The 26,005-nt window shown below is 31.8% G+C and overlaps 2 protein-coding genes and 2 long non-coding RNA genes across 5 annotated transcripts; all 4 read left to right on the top strand.

Moving 5' to 3' along the window:
• The first annotated feature begins 2,457 nt into the window (after positions 1-2,457).
• Positions 2,458-3,129, top strand: LOC145071713 (uncharacterized). The gene is made up of 2 exons (XR_013690726.1): positions 2,458-2,671; positions 2,739-3,129. It is a non-coding gene; the product is annotated as an uncharacterized LOC145071713 (long non-coding RNA).
• A 4,191-nt stretch (positions 3,130-7,320) lies between these two features.
• LOC145100342 (uncharacterized) lies at positions 7,321-11,671 on the top strand. The gene is made up of 3 exons (XR_013704983.1): positions 7,321-9,485; positions 9,967-10,883; positions 11,295-11,671. It is a non-coding gene; the product is annotated as an uncharacterized LOC145100342 (long non-coding RNA).
• A 631-nt stretch (positions 11,672-12,302) lies between these two features.
• LOC145100322 (disease resistance-like protein CSA1) lies at positions 12,303-18,914 on the top strand. Of its 2 annotated transcripts, XM_079037648.1 has the most exons (7): positions 12,303-12,978; positions 13,698-14,823; positions 14,904-15,226; positions 15,301-16,191; positions 16,277-16,844; positions 17,099-17,164; positions 18,505-18,644. In XM_079037648.1, the coding sequence occupies exons 3-6, from the start codon at positions 15,089-15,091 to the stop codon at positions 17,161-17,163; spliced, it is 1,662 nt and encodes a 553-aa protein (XP_078893774.1). In that variant the 5' UTR covers positions 12,303-12,978; positions 13,698-14,823; positions 14,904-15,088; the 3' UTR covers position 17,164; positions 18,505-18,644. The 2 variants fall into 2 exon arrangements, with proteins under 2 accessions (XP_078893774.1, XP_078893767.1); XM_079037641.1 differs by lacking the exon at positions 17,099-17,164 and having other exon boundaries at positions 13,691-14,823; positions 18,505-18,914.
• On the top strand, positions 12,758-15,077 carry LOC145063199 (disease resistance protein RUN1-like). The gene is made up of 3 exons (XM_079010787.1): positions 12,758-12,978; positions 13,698-14,739; positions 14,904-15,077. The coding sequence occupies exons 1-3, from the start codon at positions 12,758-12,760 to the stop codon at positions 15,075-15,077; spliced, it is 1,437 nt and encodes a 478-aa protein (XP_078866913.1).
• Positions 18,915-26,005: the final 7,091 nt, after the last annotated feature.

The raw sequence follows: 26,005 nt of genomic DNA, 5'->3' as shown, positions 1-26,005 counted from the left end.
GAAATTTGAATTCAAAATCACAAACCAAAACAAAATAAACACCATAAAGTTGAATAACATTATGTGAGAATGCTTTTATAACATGCATTACTCGTTAGTATAACCATTTAAGCAAATATACTTGTTTTTAACAAACAAAGTACATTTATCGTTCGCCATGCTTTCTTTCTTTTCCATTTCATAATGAAAAAAATATTTCATTCTATGAGAATATAAAATATTATATAAAACATGTGTTGCTAGTAATTCTGACAGAATGTATACTGCATGGTTAGATTCTTAAATTCTCTTTCAGACATTTCAACAAACACTTGTTAGACATTACCATATAACAAATCGAACCTATAAAATATTACCGTATCCATACTACAAAAAACATTTTCGCAAATCCACATAACGTTAAACAAAAACAATTATAATGTTTGTTTGAAACTATTGATATTAAATTGATACGCTGTTGAAAACAAATTAACTATTATTGTTAATTTCATTTATTGTATGAACTATTTCTAAAATGATGAAGATGCATCAACACTTTCTTGATGTATCATATAAACCAAATTCATTATTATATTATAAGAATCCAGTTGCACATAACGAGGATTGAACAATTAAAATTCCTATACTAATGGTAAAATCAAAATCGCATATCAATATATACCTAACAAATTACATTCTTATACCCACATACAAAAAAAAATCGAATTTGAGAAGAATTAGAGAAGAATTTATAACAAAAACATATTTTCTGAATTAATTTTGTTTTAACATAAAAAAATAGACTTACTGTTGATGTGTTAATTCTTAATCGATTTGTTTGGAGATGGAGACCAGAGACGATCGAAGATGGAGCGGCTGTCATCAAAAATCACCAGGGAGATATAGTCGTAGCCAGCAATTGAACATAAAGAATGTAGACGTGATTTAGGGTGGCGTTGAATATGATTCTTGCCTTTTTAAATAATGGATGTGAATTAAAAATAATTATTAGTTTCCTAATTTATAGGATATAATTATTAATTTAATTTACCAATTTACTATACTACCCTTATTTATTTAATTAATGATTTAAAATTTTTTTGAATTCTTTTTGGTTCTTACAAGCACACAATAGTTGCTAAAACATTTGAACCTAGATCTCTCTCTTTCTCTTTCTTTCTTTCTCTCTCTCTCTCTCTCTATATATATATATATATATATATATATATATATATATATATATATATATATATATATATATATATATAGAGAGAGAGAGAGAGAGAGAGAAAAAAAAAAGAGAACCTAAAATAAAGGATATTGCATTCAAATAATATATAAAAAAGAATCATATATATAACTGATAGTCGCAATATTGATTTACATAAAATGTTATATAAATTCATTTGAGTTTGGGTTTTTACCAATTGGTGGTTTTGACCTTCAAACTAGGTGCGGATAACAACACCCAAAAGTAAGAAAATAATTTATAATTTCTTTTTGTTGAAAAAAAGTTTAAAAAATCTATAATAAATTATAAAAGAAATTGCCAAAAAAAGTAAATTTTCAAAGAAAACCAATGTTTAAAGTTATATAAAATTAAAGATAGAAAAAAAAAGATTTTGTAAAAGCATAAAAAATATCATAAATAAATGCATAGAAACAAAGATGTGAAAAAGTAATTTGGTAAAACAAACTTGTAAAAAAAACAAAATTGTAATAAAATATATAAAAATAAGTAAAATGTATTTAATTGAAAAAAAAAAAAACAAAGGTTTAAAATACATATATCAAAAATCTAAAATTAAAATTTGTAATTTTTCATTAAAAAAATTGTACTAATATCATAAAAACAAACAAAAGTCGTAAAAGTAAATGAAAGTTATTACCAATAAGAAGTTGTAGGTATAAAATTCTTAAAATAAAATAAAATGGGATCTAAAATCTAAAAAAAAAAAAAAAAAAAATTAAGGACTTCCATCTGGGTTTCGGTATTAAATCTTAAAAAATGTTAAAAATCGGGTTAAACCTATAAAAACGACATTGTACAACCAAAATTCGTGAATAAATTAAAATTTTAAGGTGAAAATGTAAAAAACTACTTATGACACCTGGATCCTGATCTGGGCCGGATATATGGGGCGGGTAAAATCCAAATACAACCCATGTAAAAAAAAATGGACGTACACTATGAAAAGAAAAGAGAAAAAGTCGAACATGTGCCCCATTATAAAACAGAATCCACAAGCACCTTACGATTCAGTTAGGATAAAGCAGCTAACGCCACTCTTCATAATATATTGGGAAAATGACCTTTGAGGGTAATAAAGTATTCGTCTTGTATTCATTAGGTCCCTTATCTTTTTTTTGTCTTTATTATACCATTGAACTTATAATCCCTGTTCACCAAAACCCTTGATACCGGTTGTTGTAGGTTACTACTTACGTGGATATTACGTGGCATTATGTGCCATAAACTGGGCTTATTAATTGGAAAGTTACAGTACTGCATCGTTCTTGCCCGTTCTTGCCCTAGATCGACATGTCTTCTTCTTCTTCTTCTATTTCTTCCAAACGAAATTTTGAATTTCAACCTGAAAACCCTTGTTACTGTGGGTTGCCATCTCGTGTACGAACTTCACGAACTAAAGACAATCCAGGAAAAAAATTCAGATTGTGCCCAAACTCCATGGTAAAGCAATTGTTTTTTACTTTTCGTTTAATCTTCTTTCTTTAACCAATTTGTTACTTTTTTCAAGAATGAAGGACCAAAATGCAAGTTCTGGGAATGGTTGGAGCCTGAAACCCCTGAAAATGAAGTCAATTCTGGGAAGGACAAAAAAGAACCGTGCAATTTAACCCTCAAAGTTTCTATATTGGAAAACGAGATCAGCATATGTAAGATGAAGATGGAACAAGAAAATTTGGTTGTTAGACAAGAGTTTGAAAAACTCAAATGGAAGCTATTTACTCATAAAGTTGTGATGATTGTGTTGTTTCTGTTGTTTGTGTTTAAGAAGTAGTTTAGCCCTTAATTTAACCCTTAGTTTAGCTGTATTCAAAGACTAAATGTAATCCTTAATGTTGTAATTTGTTTGATGTATTATGACTAAATCTTTTTGATTAATGATAGTTTGATGTTTTGAGTGCTTTCCAAGAAGTATTAATTTGTTTAAAAGGTTAATGAATTGGACATGATGCATGGGTAAAATGGTCCAGATTAAATTTGGCAGTGAATTGTTATTGTGTTGATGTGATCCAAGGGTAAAATGGTCCAGATTAAATTTGGCAGTCAATTGTTATTGTGTTGATGTGATCCAAGGGTAAAATGGTCCAGATTAAATTTGGCAGTCAATTGTTATTGTGTTGATGTGATCCAAGGGTAAAATGGTCCAGATTAACCACATTGGATACATCAAACATTTCTTAATGTATTAAGACCAAATCTTGGCATTAATCAATTGTTAATGTCTTGATGTGATCCAAGGGTAAAATGGTCCATATTAAATTTGGCAGTAATCAATTGTCAATGTGTTGATGTGATCCAAGGGTAATATGGTCCAGATTAACAACAACAACAACACCAAACTTTGCTTAATGTAGTAATACTAAATTTACTTGATTTATGATAGATAATATAAGATTAAACAATCTATATGCAAATAACCGTACACCAAAGCATATAGATAAAAGACAAAGTTGTAATATTCCATCAGCATGTGCACTATTACAAAAGCTGTGCCCACAGTTGTCCTAATATGTCAAAAGATGTGCCATGTGCCATGATTCTTAAATTTTTCCCAATTACATATTTATAAGACTAAAAGTTTGTCTTTCCAAATAAAATCATTCCAACACCATTGGGTTGTGTCCAGTGCTTCCTTCTTTCTTCAAAACCTTCCTTCTCAACCCTATCTTGGTAATTCTTTCTGAGTATTTTCGTATCCTCTGTCTAGTTGCAACTGGTTGAGCAGGGACATCAACATCTGGATGTGGATCATCTACTTGAACTGGATCCACTGGAGGAGCTGGTACATCAACTGGATCCATTGGATCTGCTTGAACTGGATCCACTGGAGGAGCTGGTACATCAACTGGATCCATTGGATCTGCTTGAACTGGTTCAACATGTGGAGCTGGTACTTGAAGTGGATCCACTGGATCTTCTTGAACTGGTTCAACATGTGGAGCTGGTACTTGAAGTGGATCCACTGGATCTTCTTGAACTGGTTCAACATGTGGAGCTGGTACTTGAATTGGATCTACCGGATCTGCTTGAACTGGATCAACCTGTGGAGCTGGTACTTGAACTGGATCCACTGGATTTGCTTGAACTGGATCCACTTGAACTGGTTCCACTTTACCTGCTATACAAATATGTAGCTAATGAGTTGGATGTTCCATTTAAATTATATTGTTTTAATAGCATACCTTTCTCTTTTTTACATTTTTTAGGTTTCTTGTTTTTTGGCCTTGAAGTGGATGCTACATCTGCTGGTCTAGTAGGACATGTTGATCTATTGTGGCCCCTTTCTCTACAAATAGTGCATCTATTAACTGAACCTGCTTTTGAGATAGTATGCCTTGTTTTCCCCTTGCTTTCCATCTCAGATTGATCTTTTTTCCTTTTAAGGGTTGGCCTTCCTGGTAACCTTCTTTTTTGAGGAGGCAATGGCTTCATGTAGGGAGCTTCAGGCCACATGGAACTACCATTAAGTGGGTTAATGGTATGGTTGTAACAAGTCAAGAACATGGCTGTATGGAACCATGGTGCAACATAATCCTCTGCATTCCTGTTAAGGTATGAAATGGCTGCCACTGCATGCACACATGGGATACCTGATACTTGCCAAGATCTACATCCACATGTGTTGTTGTTAAGGTCCACAGCATATCCATCATTTCCAATCCTAACTTCATATTGTTGTATCCCAGATGGTATAACACCCCAAAATCTGCCCAAAAAAATAAGAAGTTCTATTAATCTTATATATGAGACATATAATATTAATATAATAGAAGTTATATCATACCTTTGCTGTTTCTTTAGCTTTGATATCTTCAACCTTATAGATGGACATATTTTTAAATTCCCCCAACTTTGTCCCTCTTGCAACATTTTATACATCCTCTCCATTGCATAAATCCTTATCTCTTCCAACATGGTGATGAGTGGCCTTTTCCTAGCAAGATCAATAATGGAGTTGAAACTTTCTGATATGCCATTCTCATAAGCATCACAAGCCCTGTCCACTTCAAAGAATGCCCTGCACCAACTTTTAGGGTCCCTTTCCATGAGGTGTTCATAAGCCAAAGGGTCAATTTTTTTTATGGAATTCATTTCTGCCTCAAATTTTGGTTGAGTAGTACTAGCAGCTGCTGCCCAAAACAACTTCCTATATTGTTCACCTTTGAATCTTTTCTTGAAGTTAGCATATATGTGCCTAGCACATTGTCTATGCTCTGCTGCTGGAACCCTTTCTTTGACAGCCTCTATTAATCCCTGAAAGAAAGCATGAAATAGATGACATAACAAAAACATTCAACTTAAACAAAACAAAACAGAAATATACCTTGTGTTGGTCTGATATGAGGGTCAATCCATGACCAATTCCCATTTCAATGTCATCCAGAAGGAGGTCAAGAAACCACTTCCATGTTTCCTTATTTTCAACTTCCACCACAGCCCATGCAATAGGGAAGATGTGGTTGTTTGCATCCCTACCCATAGCTGCTAACAGTTGGCCTCTACATATACCCTTTAAAAAACAACCATCTACCCCTATTACCCTCCTACATGCTGCAATCCAACCATCCTTCACACCCTTAAAACAAACATACATTTTAGAAAAGTAGGTTGTGGAATCAGGCATGACATTCACATCTATCTTTACTGTTGAACCAGGATTTGTCCTCATTATTTCTTCTCCATAACTCCATACTTTACCATAATGTTCCATCAAACTACCCTCTATCTCATCCAAAGCATATCTCTTAGCATTTCTACATTGAGTGACACTAACAATCAAGTTAAACTTTGTACTCACTTTGGCCTTCATTTTCCTTATGCTCATTTTAGGGTTCTTCACAAGTTGATTCTTAAAATGCATTCCAATCCATTTATATGTTACAATGGAACCAAGTTTGAAGACTCTTGAACAGTTATGTTCATCAACTAATGACTTAATTTGGAAAGACCTTTCACTGCTCATCCAGGAAGCCCACAGTCTAAAAGGACAAGAGGGGTTCTTGTTCTCTTTACAACATCTCACTAATAACCTCTGACTATCATTTTTCTCAAAATAAAGGTTGTACCCATTCTTCACTGCATAGTTAGTCAAACAATTTTTCAATTCCATGGGGTTAGAGAATCTCATACCTAGAATTGGCACCATTTTGTCCCATTTCTGGTTCTCATTATGGATAGGGTACACTGGTTTGTCATCTCCATTCTTGGTTTCAACCTCATCAGTTTCAGCCTCATCATCTATATCCTTACACATACCTGACACCCGATGTAAGAATTCATCACCAATAGTCTTGTCAAGAGAAGGAATGTAATCATCTGCTTCATGCTCATATGGAACATCATCAGAAAGTTGTGAATCTATATCATCATCCAGGTCTTCCTCAGAATAATGCCCTTCATCATCTTCCATTACTTCCATATCAGCCCAATCAAGTACAGGTTCATTTTCGTGGTCTATATACACATTCATTCTTAGACCGGCTTCATCACTATAACCCGTTTCAATAAACTCAAAGTAGTCAGCATCATTCCTAATTCTCCTAATACCCTCTGCCAATGGTTCATTTCTAGTGCAATAATATACATTATCACAACTGCCTTCAATCAACTTTGCAATGAACAAGTTAAAGTCTTTGAAATCCATTGCACCAAAATCGACATCACGGATTGAAACAACAACAGCGTTCAAGTACACTAATGGTTTTCGTGCGAATAAACCATTATAATGTATATAAACTGTTAAATACTTACTTTGTTTGGAATCGGAGGCCATCTTCTTCACTATAACACTCGCATTCACCAGTTCTCTTCAATTTCCTAACCGTATGCTTCGATTGAACTTTTTCTTCCCTCAATTAAAACGAACCCTAACTGTAAGGTGAAAGAGAAACGGTAATTAAATGTGTTCTAATTCCACGTAATAAGACATGTCATCTCTAATTAAATGTGGTAACCGGTAAAACAGGTGATAACCGGTATCAAGGGTTTTGGTGAACAGGGATTATAAGTTCAATGGTATAATAAAGACAAAAAAAAGATAAGGGACCTAATGAATACATGACGAATACTTTATTACCCTCAAAGGTCATTTTCCCTAATATATTATGAAAAATCGTTGACTTCCTTTCTAGTCGCCGTTGGTTTGTCTTGTATCATCGCCGCTTCAAACCTCTTTGTTATCGCGTAGGCAGGTAACTATGAAAGCACATTTTACGTCTCATATATACTCATCTTCTAATAACCCTAAATTGTCTGTCTGCTGATGTTCCCATTGTGCAAAGCTTTCTGAACTGTTGAAGCCAGATTGTACGACATCTCAGTTTTCGTGAAGTACTTTTGGGTGTTGAAGCAGATCCTAAATCAGTGAAGTTATGGTCAAATTATTTGCAAATAAGTTGGATTAGTTTTTTGTTTTGAGCTACAGTAAGGGATTTCTTTGTCGATTTAACACCTACAATCTTGGAAGCTTTTTAGACTTTATCCGATTTCGAGTGATCCATTCAGTTTTGGTCTGTTTGATTTCTATTTCTGGGACTCCGGTAAAGATACTTTTTAGATCCACCACTGCTTTCAGATGCAATTATTTTGGACATTTTCTGGTTTGAAACTGAATGCTTAGAAATGGTGTGGCGTCTTAGTTTAAAAAATATATTATTTTAAAAAAGCTCATTAATGCTGTTGCTAGATCTTGTGATAAATAATCAAAAGTTTGAAAAGCTTTGTCTTGCGAAGTCTGGGATCTATAAGCAATCATGTCAATAAACTTATTCTTTTTGGTTTTAATAACTTCAATTTTTTATTTTAAAATATAAGGTTCTATTGTTGAGATTTAATTGTTTGACGAGACTTAAGTTGATGCAAAAGCATATTAATTCATACAACAAAGTACGAGGTGCATCTGTTTGGTTTATTAAACACTTCAGTTTTTATTTTGACAACTAGCTATAAGGTACTTTTATGGAGGTTTAAGCTGTTTGATGAGAATTAAGTTTAAGATATTAATAATTTTTATTTTATGTAGAATATAGAGCACTACAAGAAAAATCATGAATAGCTATGGAAAAGTGCTACGGAATCAAATTTTGTAGCTATTTTGCTACGTAATATACTACGAAATGATTTTCCGTAGATTTTTTGTTACAGAAATTTCTACGAAATAAAATTCTGTTACAAACTTAAAACTAATTACGAAAAATTGTTACAAAATTGTAATCCGTAGGTAGTTTGTTACCGAATTTGCTACGAAATTAAAATACATAGCTATTTTGCTACGAAAATTACTACAAATCTAAATTCCGTAGCTATTTTGCTACATAATAATATTCTGTAGCTATTTTGCTATAAAATTTAGTTACGAAAATGAATCTCATAGGTATTTTGCTACAGAATGAAATTCCATAGCTATTATGCTTCGGAATTTTGCTACGGAACTGATTTCATAGCTATTTTGCTACGGTGAAAAAATTCATAGCTTTTTTGTTACAAAAACTTCTACGGAACTAAATTATGTAGCTACTTTGCTACGAAATGAAACTTCGTAGCTATTTTACCTTTAATATATATTTTTTAATATTTTCGTTCAAGTTTTTTTTTTCATTTTAAAAAATAAAAAACACACTTTATATTAACCATAACCCCATCTATTTAAACAAGTAAATAATACTAAAAAATATTTATTATTTTATTAACGAGCCTAAGAGACCATTTTCTCTATTTATTGTTTTATTAATGAGCCTAAGAGCCCATTTTCTCTCCTTTTTGGAACTTCGTTTTAGATTGGGAAAATACACCCTGTATTCATATTAAGGGAAGGGTGAATGGGTAAAATCACTTGACCTCATTTTGCACTCGGTTGCGAAGCTATTCAATGAGGTTTACCCGATCAAACCTCTGACCTGCGGTCGATCGCCTCTCTCCCTCTTTCGACCACCGCCGTCTGGCTATTCCAACGAGCAGAAACACCGAATCCATCCTCATTATGTTCAATTTGGATTTTGAAGGTAAAAGATAAACCCTATCATTATTACCTTTTCAGTCTCTCCTTCAAATCTGAGACTTTGATCTTTTAAAATCCTTTTTCAATCCTTCAAATTCACACCTTAAATTTCGCTGTCTGTCTCCATTTACACCATTATCGATCGTACTTCACTCCTCTTGTTTGCTCTGACATTTGCCACCTGCTCCGTTAATCATGTTTGCTGTGTATTGTTCTACTCATCTTCGCCATTTTTTTCTCGATCGCCTTCGTCCCTACCAGGTAATCTTCTTCTCTGTTCTGTTTGCTTCTTAAAACCTACATAATTCACCACTAAGACCTACGTGAACCTCGAGGACCGACTCGAGTTCATTCATGTCGGTTTCTATTAAATTATTGCTTCCAATAGTACTACTTATGTCCTCTGTCTGAGATTTTCGTTGTAGAGGACCTAATTTCTTTGATTTCTTGAAAGTTTGCCCACAAGACCAGGAATTTTGTTAGAGTTTGACATAATAGGTATAGTAGTTGGATTCCATTATATGTTTATCTCTAGAGACATTACAAGATGATCATGCTCTCTGTAATGACTTAAATGATTTGTGTTGTGTCAGTGGTTGTTTGTGATGCGAGTACAATGATATGATCAATATATATCTCAGTTTATGTTTTGAGTATGTGTGTATGGTTGTGTGTGGTTTGAGTGCTTTTGTGTATGTGTATGTGTGTGCTGGAATTGACATTACTTTTCCTGTTTGTAAAGGCTTGGAGTTCTTTGAAGCATTATACAAGATTTTAACTATAACTCTACCTTTAATTTCAGGTATCTGATTATTTTAGAAAACACTTGATTTTTTTAGCTTGATTATTTTGCAGTTTGATCTCTTCTCTTTTCTCCATTCCAATTTTTTGCCTCTCACCTCTTACATCTTAATCATATAATAAGCCTCTCTAACTTCAGGTAAATCTGATTCACATAAGTAGTTATGCATAAAAAACATGCCTATATGTATACATATGGCAAAATATTCCTGATTCTATGAAGTATTATATAATTCTAGTTCCAATTTTCTTTTGTAGATTTAATTAACTGTTGAAACCCAATGAAAATTTCGAACAAATAAAAGGTGATCACTACTTCTTTTTTTTTTTTTTTTATCAAAATCAAGCTCAATCAAAAGTAAATAAGGAAATAGAGAAAATGGTAATTATTTTGTCTAGAAAAGTTAAAAAATGAAACAAAACGTTAAGTAAAGGATATGTTGTTATTTGAGATTTGACATATTTTGATATAGATCCTAATATGGTAGTTAAAAGGGAAAATGAATCAAAGCTGCTAGAGGATTATTCTGGAAGAAGTAATAAGGGCAAATCTGGAAAATGGCTAAGATATGTTATAGAGAGAGAGAGAGAGTAATAAATATGTAGGAATGATTTCATTTGTAGGCATTCAGATATTTTGGTGACAGTGATACTCTTGTATCGGCTCAAAGCCTTGTGGCTGTGAGAGAGGGGTGTCCTCTGGAACAATATTGTTTATCCTTCCCTTTACATATATCAACTGGATTGATGATTAGTTCCGTTTATGTAGATGGTTGATCCCATAAAATTTATGCTCCACTCAACTTCTTGAGACAAATTTTCTTAGCTTAGGTTCCAATCCACTCCACTTTACTCCAGGTGATAACAAAACCATCCTTTGTTTTCTACAAATGACAGTTTTACCCTTATGTCTAAGGTTAAATAAATGACAAAATTACCACATTATTTATTGATACTTTTCTTATCAAGATATTTTTACATTGGAAAATCGACCCCATTATAGCATTGTACTTTATCTTTTATACATACTAGGACATTATACTTCAAAAAATAGTTCCATTTTGAGTTTTAAAGAGGCTAATCCTAAAATTAAGTTGAAGTTAGTCCTTTATCACTAAAGTATTTGGATTTTGGATAAGAAAACATCGTTTGTTTCCAATTTATTACTAATTGTTAAATAACAATTTTACCCTTATGTTTTAATCTTTTTTTCTTATCAAAATATTCTACTTGGAATAATCTAACCAAATTATAACATTATACTTTCAGCTTTTGTATTTAGATCAGATTGCTACAATTGGGTAAAATTTTAAAGTAAAAAGTAGGAAGCTTAAAATAGTGCCGATAACGAGCGTGCCAAGACAAATGTTGAGATTGAAAAATTGAAGATGTTAGTTGAGACGCAACCAAACAATATGATGCTCAACAAAAATATGAGGATGCTCAACAAAAGAATGTGGAGTTTCAATAGAAAAATGTGGATGTTCAATCAAAATTTGAACAACTTGCACAACCAATGAATGTGATAGAATATTATGTATCGAATAGCATTTTATGTTAAATTTGTGGCGAATTTTGATTTTGAAATATGTATCATTTGACTTACTAGATATTTGTTTTAGCTTGTATAGAAATACTCTGTTACTTTTGGTTTTATATTAATTGTATTTTTATAAATTAATATAAATAATCGAATTAAATAACTGAATTATATCTAATACTGGTACGAAATAATTGCTACGGAATTTATTATAGAAAAATCGCTATAGAATTTGCTATGGAAACATTGCTACAAAAATTGCTACGGAAAAATCGCTATGGAATTTGCTATGTGAAAATAGCTATGGAATTGGTTACGGAAACATTGCTACGGAATTTATTACGGAAACATTGCTACGGAATTTGCTACGAAAACATTGCTATGGAATTTGCTACCGAAACATTGCTACGGAATTTGCTACGGAAACATTGCTACGGAATTTATTACGAAAACACTGCTACGAAATTTGCTACCGAAACATTGGTACGGAATTTGCTACAAAAATGCTATGGAACTCAAATTGCTACGAAATAGATGTCGTAGAAACCGCCATAGTAAAATTGCTACGGAATTATAATTTCGTAGCTAGACATTTTGCTACAAGAAATATAGTTACGGAGTCTAATTAGAAATTTACGTAGCAAATTCTGTAGTTATTTAGCTTTAGCTACGGAATTTTAGCTTTTTACTACGGAATTTTTCCGTAGCTAAATTCAAATTTTCTTGTAGTGGAGGGACATTATGTATGGGGATCTTGGATTGAGGCACAATTAAGGAAAGTGTGGGATCCAAAAGCTTCAGAACACAATATTTACTTTCTGATGATGTCTGGAGGAAACTGAGTTTCAGAGGTTATTGGGTAGGGTGAAGGCTCCTCATAATGTTTGAGCTCCATGAAATTTCAGAAGGATCTTCATCTTCTTCATCAACTCATGGTCGTGGATATGATGTATTTTTAAGTTTTAGAGGTGTCGACACTCGTAATAGTTTCACTAGTCACCTTTATAATGCTCTCATGCATGCCAATATCACTACCTTCTTGGATGATGAAGAGATTGAAGCAGGGGAAGATCTGAAACCAGAATCGGAGAGTGCAATTTAATCATCCAAGGCTTCTGTTATCGTGTTGTCCAGGAACTATGCTGCTTCAACATGGTGTCTTGATGATTTGGTTATCATCCTCGAGCAACGTATGAAATCCGATCATGTTGTGATCCGTATCTTTTATCATGTTGAGCCCACCCATGTTAGAAAGCAACAGAGTAGCTTTGGAGATGCAATGGATAGGCATAGACAGAAGATGGAGGCAGAGACAGATGAAAATAAAAAATGTCAATGGGCTCAAAAGATGGACCGATGGAGTAATGCACTTAGAGAAGTTGCTGATTTAAAAGGAAAGGATGCAAATGGCAGGTAACCACTTTCTAACCCATATTTTCTTACTCCTTTTATATTGATAAATTAGCACATGGAATTCAATAGCATCTTTTCCATATGCATTTCAATACATTTCTCCATAATCATCAAATAGTTATATTTTTGATGTATTTAAATTTGGATAAATCTTAAAGCAATGCTTGAAGTTGATTCTTGATTTTTCAATTATGTGATTAAATAAGTTAATTCATATAGGCAGGCGAATCATTTTGCTAATTATAACACATTTGTTATGCATTTATTATTTATCATTAATAAATTTATTTAGATAATCCATTTTAATTATTTTTATATGCTTTTAATTAATAAACCAAATTTTATATGGTTGTAATTTTTTTTTTTTCACTTTTTTATATCATTCTACCTTTAAATCAGATGATATGTTATTATGATAAACAAATGTTCTTCCTTGTCAGTAGTAAAAGTTAGCTTATAAATATTCACTTAGATTCATGCTAAACCACGTTGATATATTTAAGTGTGAGGGTTTTGTAAAAACACAATGAGCTATGACCTGGTCTTATATGGTTAGAAGTTCATATATGATGATAGTTATGATGTAATTAATTTAATAAAAAAAAAACAGCTTAATATGATATAATATTGATTTGTATCTTTGGAAAAATCTAAATCTCCAATATGGCATATTAGCTTTTTGGATTGTCTTTTGTGGTTCTTACTAAATAAGATGTCAGGCAAGAGGCGGCGTTAATTGAAGAAACTGTTAAGGACATATTCCGTAGATTACATATATCCTCAGGGTTTCCACTGCCACAACTTATTGGGATGAACAATTCCATTAAATTCGGCACTTCATGGTTGAAAGAGGCATCATCACATACAACAGATATACTCACTATTTTGGGTATGGGTGGTATCGGGAAGACATCGTTAGCCAAATATGTCTATACGTTACATTCTCATGAATTTGACACAAGTTGCTTCATTGAAGATATTAGTAGGAGATGTGATGGAAAGTATAATGGGATGATTGATGTACAGAAACAACTCTATGATGATATTTCAAAACCAAGTTCAGTTCAAGTTCATGATGTTTCCATATACACATCAAAGATAGAGAGTGCATTAGCTCGCAAAAAGGTGTTCCTAGTTCTTGATGATATTGGTAGTCTCGACCAGTTGGATGCGTTACTTGGAAACAAAGGTTTGCATCCAGGAAGTAAAGTCATAATAACTACAACGGATGCATGGTTGCCAAGAAGTTGTGAATTATTCAAATTGAATGGTAAACTAATGCACACAAAGTACTTTCTTGATGGCTTATTAGAGACCGAATCACAAAAGCTTCTGTGTTATCATGCGTTTATGTGCAACGATCCCAAGGAAGGTTACGAAGAGGCATCAAAAAAGTTAGTGAAGTATTGTGAAGGACATCCAATGGCTCTTAAAGTTTTGGGTAGGTCTCTTCATAATCGAGATATAACTTATTGGGAGGGGTACATAGACATGCTAAAGAAAGAAAATAATTCTCCTATAAATAATGTCTTGAAAATGTGCTTTGACTCTTTGCCATCAGACAATGATAAGGAGTTGTTTAAGCATATTTCTTGTTTTTTTGTGGGAATGAATATAGATGTTACTGTAGAAATATTAGAGGCATGTTCCTTAGAAACAAGAACTGGGATCACGAATCTCATCGACAAATGCCTTCTTAGTATTACATGGAATAAAGAATTGGCGATGCATCAATTGGTTCAAGAGATGGGAAGATTTATGGTACGTGAAGAATCACATTACAATCCATGGGAAAGAAGTTGATTATGGGGTCACGAGTCATTCAACGTGTTGAAACAAAAAAAGGTAAGATGCCATGCATTTTGTATTTCTACATACATGTTTATTGCATTTTAAAATTATTTTTGCATATCCTTTCTTTTTAGGGTACGGAAAATGTTCTAGGCCTCACCCTAGACATGGGAATGCTTGAGAAAGAGAAGTTACATGGATCACTTGAGTTGAAAACAGATGCATTGAGTAAGATGGATAGGCTAATCTGCTACAACTCAATTATGTGCAAATTAATGGGTCTTACAAGAAGTTTCCAAAAGAATTAAGATGGTTGTGCATGCATGGGTTCCCTTTGAAGTCTATACCTTCAGACTTACCGATGGAGAATTTGGTTGCTCTTGACATGTCATATAGCAACATTGAATCATTTGGCATTTATTATTGGTATCCACACCAACTTCCTAAGAGACTAAAGGTAACTTATCCCTATTTACCTCTTCTATGTTAAATTGATAAATTCACTACTATTCTAACTTTTCTCAATTTCAGCAATGGATTGGATCGTTCTCAAAAGACAAAAGGATGCTTGGATCGTTGAAGATTCTTAATTTAAGTTTTTGTGAACAGCTTTGTAGTCTTGGTGGCTTTGACCATCTCCCTAAACTTGAGAGGTTAATACTTAGAGGTTGCATTGGTTTGCATAATGTCTGTGAATCAATTGAGCAATGTCTTGAACTTGTTTTCGTTGATCTGAGCTACTGCAGCAAGCTTCAAAAAATTCCAAGGATCATAGGCATGTTAAAGAAGGTTGAAACACTATTGCTAGTTGGTTGTAATCTTGGTGAATCTCAAATCGGGATTGTAGATATAGATACAATAACTTGTTCATCTTCCATTCCATCTACCGTTCCGGAGGCTATACCAAGTTATTCAAAGTTCTTTACAATCTATTTACCGACATCTTTAGTAAGCTTGTCACTTGTAAATAACAATTTGTCCATTGAATCCTTTCCCATGAACTTTAGTTGCCTATCCATGTTAGAGGAATTATATTTGGATGAGAATCCTATAGTTTCTATGCCCCGTTGTGTGAGAAGCCTTCCTAGGCTAGAGAAACTTAGTATGGCAAATTGTAATATGCTGATGTCAGTCGAGCATCCTCCACATACACTAACATATTTGAACCTCTATTCACGTAAGCCTATGTTGCAAAAAGTTGTATTTGATCCTGAAATGTCCCCACTTCAGCTGCTCTCAATAGACTGTGATATCATAGCACTTTCATCGTCTGAGGTTCAAGGCGTGGTGAAAATCCAAGCAATAGCAGGTGTTCAGGAAAAGGTATTACGTAGTTTGGGCTGGAATAGGCCAGACTTCCTTAACAAAAGGCATGTGGTAATTGCGACACGCTTGAGAAAAAAGGAAGAATCTGAAATCCAGGTTTGATTTAGATAGTTATTTGTCATTGTGTGAATATGGATATATTATTAATGTAGCAATTTGTGAATGTGGTTGTATGTGGCAGATGTATTATGAATTTGGAATATTCAGCACAATTTATGTAGGCATAGAGATGCCGAGTTGGATTACAGATAGAAGCATGGGGCCATCAATATCATTTACCATTCCATCATCTCCTAGCAACCTCACAGGACTGAATTTCTGCTGTGTGCTGACGTCTCAGAGGATCAGATCTGTAAAGGAGGTGGTCATTTATTTGCCAGTGATCATAATTAGTAATATAACAAAGAACCGCACATGGGTATACCATCACTACCTTGAAAGGATATTTCTTCGTAGAAATTGTTTGATGTTTGTAAGCCATTGGATGTTTGGGATGAATGAGATGGAATTTGGTGACCATTTGAATGATGCAGTTACAAAGGAGTGTGGGGTGAGTTTTGTGTATGATGATGGGGAAGAAGAAGAAGACGATGTGTTGGGTTATTACAAGTCATGGAATCACATCATTGGTGGAGATCTTACAGGGTTTCAGTTAACAACAGGAGAATACATCCTAAGCAACTATCTAATTCTGCAGCCTTTGTTTTTAAAAAATTTTTATGTTCGTACAGCAGGTGCCACCTTTAAAGGTAAATTGTCATTCATATGTATTGCTTTTTACTTAAAGCTAACAATAAGTAAACGGTAGTGATTTTAGTGATATATATTTCAAGATTTGATTTTATGCAATCGTTCTGAAATCTTTTATCTATTTCTTTTCGGTAGACGAGCCAGTGTACTTCAGGGTAATAGTAATCGTGGCCACCAAATTCTATGATAAATAATTCATGTTTTGATTTTCTGCAAATCATTGTCAAATCTCTAATCTATTTCTTTTCATTAGATAAACAAGTGCACTTCAGAGCTTTCTCTCAAAGAAAGTCTGGCAAACTGGAGGATGGCCCCTAAGGTACTTTTATATCCCAAAAACAAATGTGACAAGCTCATTTCTAATATGTATTCTGTTAGTTATGTTTCTATATATTTTTTTAATGACAATGGTGGTACTTTAAATTTTATTTTTTTTATTGTCCCAAAGAGTTGCTATTTCTTGCGTTTAGACCTTAGCCAAGTGAATATGTAAACTTTTATGTGTTACTGTTAATGATTTAATAAAGAATACTGTCGTCCTTGTGTTAGCATCTGGATAAAAGAGATTCGGTACTTCTTTATGCAAAATTGTCACAGAGTATCTGTTCTGCCTGAGCTTGTCATCTTACATGATCTTGTTTTGTTCTCTCAACCAGATTTGCTTTAGGGTTTAGGGTCCAAATGCGCTTATAGATCTTGTTTATTCTCAAAGTTAATAGGCATTTTCTGCTTTATCTTGTTTTACTTTGGCACTTCCATCAACTATTCACTGAAAGAACATTATAATTTAGCTTACCATATATGTTACGGTTAAATGCAAGAAAAAGCAAGGTACTTTAATTTATGTGTATTTTAGCATTGTGCACTCATTTCTTCCAATTAAAACACCATACTTTTTTTATATTAAGACCTTGTATCTTGAAAATATACCAATTTTTATTATTACATCACACTTTGAAAATTCTACCCTTTTATACCACTGAGATATGCTTTGTATTTGATAACATTGGTATGATTTGGTTCATTTTTCAAATTACCATGGTGTAATAGGAAATAATAAGTAGGATTCTATGATAACAAATCGGTGAAAGTACGTTTCTCTTTCTTTCATTTTACCCTATTTTTACCTGGAAGTTCCAGATAAGATGGGGACTAAGGTGCATGCTACCATATATGAAAACTTAACATCGACTTGTACTGCAAAAATATGGGAAACATAACAAAAAAAAGACAATGTAAGAAGAGGTTGCATGGGGGGAAATTCACTTACTGGTATGTTAATAAATTAAGTAAACAATAAAAGTAAGGTTAAATGCGAGAAATAACAACAATCTTTCATTTATTTGTGTATTGTTGCATCCTACTTTCGTTTCTTTCTATCACATTTAAAAATCTACCGAGTATAGCTTGTACTTTTGTTGATCTTAATTGGATAGATTTTTCAAAGTATAGCAGTGAAAATTGATAAATGTTGTAAATGGAAGAAATGAAAGTTGCTTTGTAATTTGGATGGTGTTGCTTAATGCCTAAACATTGAATTCTACCAGTTATATCAGTGAAAATTGCTTTGAGATTGGATGAAACTGCTATATATGGAATTTGTTTCATTGTTGTGGTTTTCCTTTCTAAATTTTACATTAATTCCGTTCTTTTCTACAGGATTCAATCAAGCTCCAGCTTCAAATGAATTTGCTTCCAGACCCTTTATTCATATGACACCTCCAATGATGAGAAACGCCTACCAATCCCATCAGTGCTCCCACAATGCAGGGTTCTCACTAATGTGTCAAATGTTCCACCCTTTTATAATTGTTTTACTTTCAGTATATGTTGGCAGTAGTATTACTGATGAAAGTGAACAATTGGTCCATATGGCTTGTGAATTGTGAGGTATGGTCCTGGCTCTACCACACAAACACAAATGAATATTGATATTTATGCTTATTGGGAATCACATGTCATGCGTGGTAGATATTTTTTATGATTATTGTATTTAGATAGAAAAATGTAATTTACTTGTATATGATATAAATAAAATATTATTGTTACAATCATTAGCTAAAATAAATTTTCAAAGACAAAATTGCAAAAATGGTCCCTGTGGTTTGTCAATTTCTGTTGGTAAGGTCCAAAAAAAAGTTTATTAGCAAAAAAGGTTCTTATTTGATGGTTTTGTTGCGGTTTTGGTCCCAACCTCGTTAAGTTTAACAGCATGGCTGTTAACTTTTGGAAAATGACGAATTTACCCTTGGGACCATTTCTGCAGTTTTATATTTTTACCAAACCAAAAGGACCAATTATGCAATTTTTCTTTTTCATTTTATTGAATTATTATATATTAATTATTTTAGTTACTTTTTTCTTTTTAACCTTTTTCTTGTTGTATTATTTTTATTGGATTATTATATATTAATAAATATTATTTTTAATCTATAATATTTATATATTTATAAATATTACTTTGTTATTATTAACTTTTTTAATTATTTTTTTTGAATTTATTCTTTATTGTATTAATTCTTTTTTATTGGATTATTATATATTAATAAATATTATTTTTAACATATAATATTTATCTATTAGTAAGTGTTAGTTTTTTAGATTATGAAATTCATTTAATTAATTTTTTTTAAAAATTTTTTTAGTTCGTTAATTCTTTTGATTGGTTTATTATATATTAATAAATATTATTTTTAATATATTATAATTATATATTAATAAATATTACTTTTATTATTTTTTTTAATTGATTTTTTTTAAATATCTTCTTTATTGTATTATTTCTTTTTATTGGATTATTATATATTAACAAATATTATTTTTAGTGTACAATATTTATCTATTAGTAAGTGTTACTTTATTGGATTATTAATTTCATTTAATTAATTTTTTTATTTTTTATTGCATTAGTTCTTTTTATTGGATTATTAAGTTAAATTTATTATTTTTATTTATAATAAATAATATTTATTTAATTGTTTTTATTTTATTTTAATTTCTTTGTTTATTGTTTTAATTAAAGATATCGAACACTTTGTGTTAGCTCCTCCATTCGTTGCATTTTACCACCTTGCGTCATCGTATCATCTCGTTGGAAATCATCGATCATCGACTACAGTCAGCCATTCTCGATGAAAACTACACCAGTTGACTACCCACAAAATGTAAAATAAACCCTAGAAAACATACTTCCTCCATCCGACCATTCATTAAAAATACCACCATCGATGATGACAATGTTAGGTCTAGGGTTTTCAAACCACCATAGCCACTATAGGTGGTGACAAAGTTGTAAAACTCGTTTCGGTACTCGTTCAACCGACCGCCGAGTAGCAAATACTCAGATTTGGTAATTCATACAAAAATATTTTTAGGGAAATTATATATGTCAAAATCATAAGTTTATTGAAATAAATAACAAATTTAGATATATGTGAATACACAAAAACTAAAATACACACGATAATCTTACTTCGTGAATAATTACTGAACTTATATATTTATATATATAGTAATAGAGTTGGAGACGGTCCAATAGTGGTTTGTTGTGACTGAGTGATGGTGGTTGTGTTGTCCAAAATATGTTATCTTCCAAATATTTAAAATAAATTAGAGAATGTGGGGTGGGTATGACTTATTGGTATTTTTATTTGAAACAATATAGAAAGAAATTTAAAAAAAATAAAAAACAATTAAAAAAATATTATTTATTATAAATAAAAATAATAAATTTAAATTAATAATCCAATAAAAAGAATAATGCAATAAATAAAATTAATATATATATATATATATATATATATATATATATATATATATATATATAACTAATAATCCAATAAAGTAACACTTACTAACAGATAAATATTATATGCTAAAAATAATACTTTTTTAATATATATAATAAAAAAGAATTAATGCAAAAAAAATCAGTTAAAAAAATTAATAATAAAAAATGTAATATTTATTAATATATAAATATAATATATTAAAAATAATATTTATTAATATATAATAATCCAATTAAAACAAATAACAAAAAAATTAAAAATTAATTAAATGAATTTAATAATCTAATAAAAAACACTTACTAATAGATAAATATAATACTATATATTAAAAATAATATTTATTAATATATAATAATCCAACAAAAAGAATTAATACAATAAAAAAGAAATTCAGAAAAATTATTAAAATTAATTAATAATAAACAAAGTAATATATATATATATATATATATATATATATATATATATATATATTAAAAATAATATTTATTAATATATAATAAATCAATAAAAAAAAAAAGAATACAATAAGTAAAAAGTTAAAAAGAAAAAAGTAATTCAATTATTTAATATTTCAATAAAATGTGAAAGAATAATTGCATAATTGGTCCTTGTAGTTTGGTAAAAAGATAAAAGTGCAGAAATAGTCCCAAGGGTATATCCATCATTTGCCAAAAGTTAACAACCATGCTGTTAAACTTAACGAAGTAAGAACCAAAACCACAACAAAATCATCAATTAGGGACCTTTTTTGCTAATAAACTTTTTTTTGAATTTTACCCACATAAATTGACAAACCACAGGGGCCATTTTTGCAATTTTGTCATTTTCAAAAGAAGCAAAACTTTAAATAGATAGAAAAATGTAGAGTATGCGACAGAGTTGGTCCTGTGTTCTACTCAAAATTGCAAGTTTGGTCCCTTTTTTTAAAAGCTGGTAAAATATGATCCAACCATTCAACTTAAACTGAACTCAACACAAAATTAATGGGTTGGGTTGGAACTTTCAACCTGTTTAAGTTAACCAACTTCTTTAGTTAAATGAGATGGTTTGCGGTTCAATATTATAACATGATTTCAATCTGCTAAGCCATTTTTTTGTATGATAAGTACTATTATTTATTTTATTTCTGGGAAAAATGAATATAATTATAAAATAATGACAAAATTACAAAAATGGTCTACCAAATGTTAGAAACTTAGTCCCTGCTAATTTTTTTTGATGAAAATGGTCTCTGTGTTTTGCAAAAGTTGCACGTATGACCTTTTTTAGTAGCATCGTCAATATTCGACCATTAGGCCATATCACATGCCTCCCACTTGTGGCTATTTTTGTCATTTCAGGGACCATTTTTGAAGTTTGTTTAAAAAAGACAATTAAATGGCCAAAGGAAGGGAGCTAGAACACATAACCTCCACCCCCTTAAATTACCACGCCTTAACCAATTGAACTGAATACTCACTTGATTCATTTTTTTCCTAAAACTAATTTATATAATAACAAAATGTTAAACATAAACAATAAATAAATTACAAAAAATATTTTTTTACATAATTTTTTTTAAATAATACAAAATGTATTTTAGCGCATTATAAAAAAAAGTTTTTTATTATATGTATTTTTATGTTTTATTTTACGTAAAATATTTTTTTATGTCTTTAAAAATACATTTTCTTATGATATGTTATTACGTTATATTGGAAGGCAAAATCGGCCGAATATGTTTTTGGTTTGGTCCAATTGGTTTTCTAAAAACCGTTTTTCGCTTATATGTATTTAAAAAAACATAAAATACCTATTTGGTTATATATCTTATTTAAAATACGTATTTCATCTTAATCGCAAGTTCTAAATTATATGGTTAAAATGTAGATCGAAAAAAATAATGATACATAACTTTTTGAAGTAACAATAATTAACACTACTTTTGACATAAAAAAAACCATATAAATTATCATGATTAGTGTTAATTATCAATCATCAATCGGCCGAGCCATTTTTTCTGTATAATAAGTATTATTATTATTTATTTTATGTTTAGAAAAGATGAATACACATAACCATATACAACTTTATATACCCAACCATAAAATTACGTAGTTTTGGCTTAATATTAAAACCGCTGCTTTTTTTACGGAATCTAAAAATTAGAACTTCAGTATGCTTTCGATCCCTTCTTCTTCCTCACGACTCGCATCCCCGACGGAGAATAGTGAACGAAGAATGGCTCCTAGTGTAACGCCTGTAGATTAGAGCTAGTCAATTTAGAGACGATAACCATCAGAAAAACGACTTTTTGATAGAAGATTATTTAGAATGAATAATCTTAACTAAAGTTGTAGTATATGTCACAAGGTTTCCGTGCATATAAAGAACGCTGAAATCCGAGTTATAACGAAGAAGTTATGACCTGTCGAAGTTTCGCAACAGAACCGACACGATGCTGAATGAAGTAAAAAGTGAATTTACATTAGATTGATATTTAGCCTTAGCAATCTAAACAAAAGTCGTAGAGTTCGTTGAACCATGGGGTGCATAAAAAGAACGTCCGAATTTGACTTCGTATGAGGAAGTTATGATTTTTCTAAGTTTCGACTTAGCGGTATGCAGCCCGAATACTCGATTTGAGATCAAGCGGTTTTTAGCCGAACCAATCTAAACGAGAATCGGAGATCTTGTTGATAGTAATCCAACGGTAAAAAGACAGACGAAAACGGACGTTGGATAAAGAAGTTGTGAATTTATAACGGAGTTTTCCTATCCCGGCCTACTAAAAATAATATAATAAAAATAAAGTCAAAATTAGCCAATGGAGTCTAAATGAAAGTTGTAGAGCATAATCTCACCTACGCGTGGATATAAAGAACGTCGAAAACGGAGCTCGTATGCGAAAGTTATGAATTTTTGAAGATCGTGGCACGCATACCAAAGCTTATCCGAAGCGTACGCCCAAAGTAACCAAGATTACGCCCAGCGTACTTGGAAATTAAGCCCAGCGTAATCCCAGACCCAACAGCCTATAAATAGAAACCGAGATCAGCCATTTTCTTTGCTCATTTTATTTCTTCTCTCTAGTTTTTGCCTCGATTTGCATGTCAATTATATCCCTAAGCCTCGGTAACATTCCCGAGCCCCGAAGCAAGTTCCGAAGTCCCAAAGATCCCGAGAAGTGAGATTTCCAAGCCGAATCTACCCGCGAGAGGCCCGGTTTTTGTGAAGATCTTCCAGATCTACCCAAGAATACTACTTCTACAAGTCGTAGTGTTGTCTGATCATCTTCTGATCAAATAAGTGTATAGTTACTTTCGTCTTACACATAGATATGAAGTATTTTATAAAATATGTACTATGTGTATATATATTGTTGTTTATATGTGTGAGTGTGTGGATACTTTTTTCTAACACATAAATATAAAGTATTTGTTATGAAATACATGTTATGTGTTTATATACTGTTGTTTATTCGAGATAAGTGTGGAATAGATGTTTTAGTTGTTTTTAAATGAGTTAAACTGTATATGTATTTTTATATCTACTAATATGTTGGGTAGAACATGGGTAGATGAGATAGTTGGTATGTGATAAAATGATGAGGTAAATGATGAGGTATGTAAGATGATTAAGAATGATATTGGTAGATGCACCAATTAGAGAATATCGTAATACTAGCAGATGCGCTTAAGAATAATATTGGTAGATGCACCAAATAGAGAATGTCATAATACTAGCAGATACGCTTATAGGGTAATCATGTCAGATGCGCTTATAGGATAATGTCGGCATATGTGCCTAAAAGAGAATGTCATTAACCTGGCAGCCGCGCCTCATAGTGTATGACGTAATCCTGGCAGAGGCGCTTAAAGGATGATGTTGGTAGATGCGCCTTATGTAGCAATGGATTTTGTGTCAAATCCTTAGGTCAATCCTTAGGAATGAATGAATGAATGATAGTTGAATTCTTAAGGTAAAACCTTGAGAAATAAAGAAGATAATGGGGATAGGTAATTGGGTTGATTGTTTGATGGTTGAATATAATAATTATGTTATTGTGGGTCGAAAACCCTACATGCTCACCAGGCTCCCAAGCCTGACCCACTCAGTTTTCTTTGTATCACAGGTATCAATACGAAGACATATTTCACTGAGAGATTAAAGGAGATGTAAATCATTAGTGTAAATAAATGTAAGTTCTGTTTATACTTATGTGTCTGTATCAGAACGTGACATCCCGAGATTTTGTTATAAAATGAAAATACTTTTCTTTAAGAAATGCTTTGATAAATTCTTAATCATATTTTGTTTTGGGGACAAACTCCGCAACAATTTTCTTTAAACGATTACTCTGATTTTAAAAACAAAGTATAAACAAATCGGTCTTTTCCGAAGTCCCGAAGATCCCAAGAAGTGAGATTTCCAATCCGAAGCTCTGCCCACGAAAGGCCCGGTTTTTGTGAAGATCTTCTCGATCTACCCAAGTATACTACTTCTATAAGTCGTAGTGTTGTCTGATCATCTTCTGATCAAGTGAGTGTATAGTCACTTTCGTCTTACACATAGATATGAAGTATTTTTTTTAAATATGTACTATGTATATATATATATATATATATATATATATTGTTGTTTATATGTGTGAGTGTGTGGTTACTTTCTTCTAACACATAAATATGAAGTATTTGCTATGAAATACATGCTATGTGTTTATATACTGTTGTTCATTCGAGATAAGTGTGGAATAGATGTTTTATATGGTTTTTAAATGAGTTAAACTGTATATGTATTTTATATCTACTAATATGTTGGGTAGATGAGATAGTTGGTATGTGATAAAGTGATGAGGTATGTAAGATGATTAAGAATGATATTGGTAGATGCACCAATTAGAGAATATCGTAATACTAGTAGATACGCTTAAGAATAATATTGGTAGATGCACCAAATAGAGAATGTAATAATACTAGCAGATACACTTATAGGATAATCCTGTCAGATGCGCTTATAGGATAATCCTGTCAGATGCGCTTATAGGATAATGTCGGCAGATGTGCCTAAAAGAGAATGTCATTAACCTGGCAGCCGCGCCTCATAGTGTAGGACGTAATCCTGACAGAGGTGCTTAAAGGATGATGTTGGTAGATGCGCCTTATGTAGCAATGGATTTTGTGTCAATTCCTTAGGTCAATCCTTAGAAATGAATGAATGAATGATAGTTGAATTCTTAGGGTAAAACCTTAAGAAATAAAGAAGATAATGGGGATAGGTAATTGGGTTGATTGTTTGATGGTTGAATATAATAATTATATTAATGTGGGTCGAAAACCCTACATGCTCACCAGGCTCCCAAGCCTGACCCACTCAGTTTTCTTTGT

The sequence above is a fragment of the Lactuca serriola genome, chromosome 1, assembly GCF_051521515.1.
Source record: "Lactuca serriola cultivar US96UC23 chromosome 1, Lser_US96UC23_V15, whole genome shotgun sequence".
Lineage (NCBI taxonomy): Eukaryota > Viridiplantae > Streptophyta > Magnoliopsida > Asterales > Asteraceae > Lactuca > Lactuca serriola.
The sequence above is the reverse complement of the archived record's forward strand: the minus strand, read 5'-3'. Positions and strand labels throughout refer to the sequence as shown.

Coding starts and splice junctions, on each gene's coding strand:
- LOC145063199 (XM_079010787.1), top strand. CDS start 12,758: ATGAAATCCGATCATGTTGTGATCCGTATCTTTTATCATGTTGAGCCC. Junction 12,979..13,697: donor GGAAAGGATGCAAATGGCAG/GTAACCACTTTC, acceptor ATAAGATGTCAG/GCAAGAGGCGGCGTTAATTG. Junction 14,740..14,903: donor AAGAGATGGGAAGATTTATG/GTACGTGAAGAA, acceptor CTTTCTTTTTAG/GGTACGGAAAATGTTCTAGG.
- LOC145100322 (XM_079037641.1), top strand. CDS start 15,089: ATGCATGGGTTCCCTTTGAAGTCTATACCTTCAGACTTACCGATGGAG. Junction 15,227..15,300: donor AACTTCCTAAGAGACTAAAG/GTAACTTATCCC, acceptor TCTCAATTTCAG/CAATGGATTGGATCGTTCTC. Junction 16,192..16,276: donor AGGAAGAATCTGAAATCCAG/GTTTGATTTAGA, acceptor TGTATGTGGCAG/ATGTATTATGAATTTGGAAT.